Below are 2,383 nucleotides of genomic sequence, written 5' to 3' on the forward strand. Positions count from 1 at the left end.
CTGAGTTTCGTCCACAGAGCAGTTCACGTCATCCATACGCTTCTTAAGATTTATTCTGCAAGAATACCCGCTCCTAGTCTTCCTTGTCACCAGTTCTCCAATCTTGAACTTTCCATGTCCTTAACCAACTGGCCTGGCCATTTAGCCTTGGACCATTAATTATTACCCAAAGCCATCTCCCTTTTCAGGCAAAGTGAACTTCAACACACACTGGTGGACATCCAGCCTATTGAAAGGACTTCACAACTTCAGGACCACAGCGGGACTGCAACAGCCTAACAATCCATTGTGGACAGTACCAGTATATTATTCAGAGCAACATGCCTGCATGGTACCTGGCACATCATGGGTGCTCAATGTTATTTGTTGAATTATTATTTTATCTTTTTATTTTAGGCGAGGCAACTCTTGGTTGACCTCACAGATTGCAAGGACTTTGCCATCTTACAATCCCTTATTTTTTATGCCTACAGCACCTGGTCTTCCTTGGTGGTCTCCCATCCAAGTACTAACCAAGCCCGACACTGCTTAGCTTCTGAGATCAGACTGCATCAGGCTTTTTCAGGGTAGCCTGGCTGTAGACTGAATTATTTAAAAATGCAGACCACTTCCTTCCCCTGCTTAAATCCTTCAAGTTTCCTACCGATTTAAAAGACCCTGCTGGGTGTGGCCTCTGCATACCCCTTCTCTTTGTTCTTTGTACTCTAAGTATTGGTCCTTAATTCCTGCAATGTTCCAAGCTCCCTCCTGCCACAAGATCTTTGCTCAGACTTTTCCCTCTCCTTGCCTACTTAATTCCATCCTCAGACATTGACTCAAGGATCATTTCCTGTCTTGTAACCATCTTTTTTCACTGAACTTATCTCCATGTTCATTTATATGTTTAATTCCTGTCTTACTACAGGACTCTAAATTCTATGATTATGTGTATTCACCACTGAACCCCAGCACCTAAAATAGAGCATGGTATGAAATAGGTGCTAAATAATATTTGTTGAATAAATACATGAATAAATGAATGAATGTATCCATAATAAAATGCAGTATAGGTAATTTATCTACAAGTTATCACTGCCAGTTTTGCTATTAGTTTCTACTACTCTAATTCATCTATTAATTTAAAAAGGTATTTATCTAGACAAAAACTTTCCTAAGCATTGTTTCTATACTAGCACTATGCCAAAAAATGTGACAACATATGTAACTTTACTAATAGCCACATTATAAAAAGTAAAAAATAATCTTAACATTTTTTTAACCCAATCTATCCAAAACATTATTATTTCAACATGGTATCAATATGAAAATTGAGATATTTTACATTCTTCATATTAAGTCTTTGAAATTTGGTGGACATTTTACAGTTTCATCACATCTCAATTTGAACTAGTATATTGCAAGTGCTCAATAACCACACACGGCTAGTGGATGCTGTATGAGACAGTGCAGTTCTATAGGATTTACTTTCACAAAACAGTCTAACCATCCTCAGCACCTTTAATTAGTGTTAGGAAAAGTTCCTCAAGTCAAACCTTCACCCAGAAGGGTCTAACTCTCCCAGTATAAGAGATGATTTAAACCACATTCTAGAGTGAGCTGAACTTCCTTAGAATTTGCAACTTAGAAAGTTGTCTCTGAAAACAATTTTAGCTGTGTATTTTTCGGCTTCCTCTTATTTACTTTGCTCCCCCTGAAGGGCCACCTCCTTTGCAAACTCTTCTATTTCTCCTCCTTCAAGACCAGTTTGTAAATCTCCACATTTTGGAGTATGTCATGGAAAATCTGTCGGTCCCCTCGGCTGCCTAGTAAAGTTTGGGGTTGCCAGGGTCCATCCAAATCGCCCATGTCCAGCATTATTAATTCTTCCAGCGCTTTCCTTATGCCTGCTTGGGCCTCTGGAGTTGGCAGCCCAGAGAAGAGCACCAGCCAGGGTTTAGGGGCACACAGAGCTGAATTTGGAATTGCTCCCTCAGCTATGAAATGGCTTTCGCTGCCAGTATTACACGCATGTAACAGTTTTTCATTGCGTCTACCTCACCAGCCACAGCCACAAACAGCGTTTAGGTACCTCACGACCAGACCAACATCCGCCTCACCACCTGCCCTTGGCCAAAGGGGAAAAGGCGGGACATCCGCCTGGACCGAGCCACTTCCGGAAGTGACGTCGGAGTGTCAACATGCAAGATGGCGGCCCATCACCGGCAGAACACGGCAGGGCGGAGGAAAGTGCAGGTATGGCAGCCTGGCTTCTCGACCTCTCGGACGTGGCTGGCAGCCCCAGGTTCACCTCCAGCGAGCAGATGCCTCGGGTGGCGGTCGGGCGGGGTAGCGGCTTGGGGCGAGTGGGACGGGGTGCGGCCGGCGGCGAGGGGGGGGGCCGCGG

General features: G+C 43.8%; 1 protein-coding gene and 1 pseudogene across 1 annotated transcript in view; one reads left to right on the top strand and one right to left on the bottom strand.

Annotated features, from left to right (window-relative positions):
* Positions 1 to 464: 464 nt before the first annotated feature.
* On the bottom strand, positions 465 to 583 carry LOC112479024 (annotated as a pseudogene).
* Positions 584 to 2,161: 1,578 nt separating this feature from the next.
* Positions 2,162 to 2,383, top strand: part of WDR48 (WD repeat domain 48) — a gene marked incomplete at its 3' end in the record, with an annotated part of 39,500 nt that continues 39,278 nt past the window's right edge. Inside the window, exon 1 of the mRNA XM_006910798.3 lies at positions 2,162 to 2,232. Within this exon, the coding sequence (XP_006910860.1) occupies positions 2,185 to 2,232 (48 nt within the window). The remainder of the gene's footprint in view (positions 2,233 to 2,383) is intronic.

Source organism: Pteropus alecto, unplaced genomic scaffold (assembly GCF_000325575.1).
Source record: "Pteropus alecto unplaced genomic scaffold, ASM32557v1 scaffold354, whole genome shotgun sequence".
NCBI lineage: Eukaryota > Metazoa > Chordata > Mammalia > Chiroptera > Pteropodidae > Pteropus > Pteropus alecto.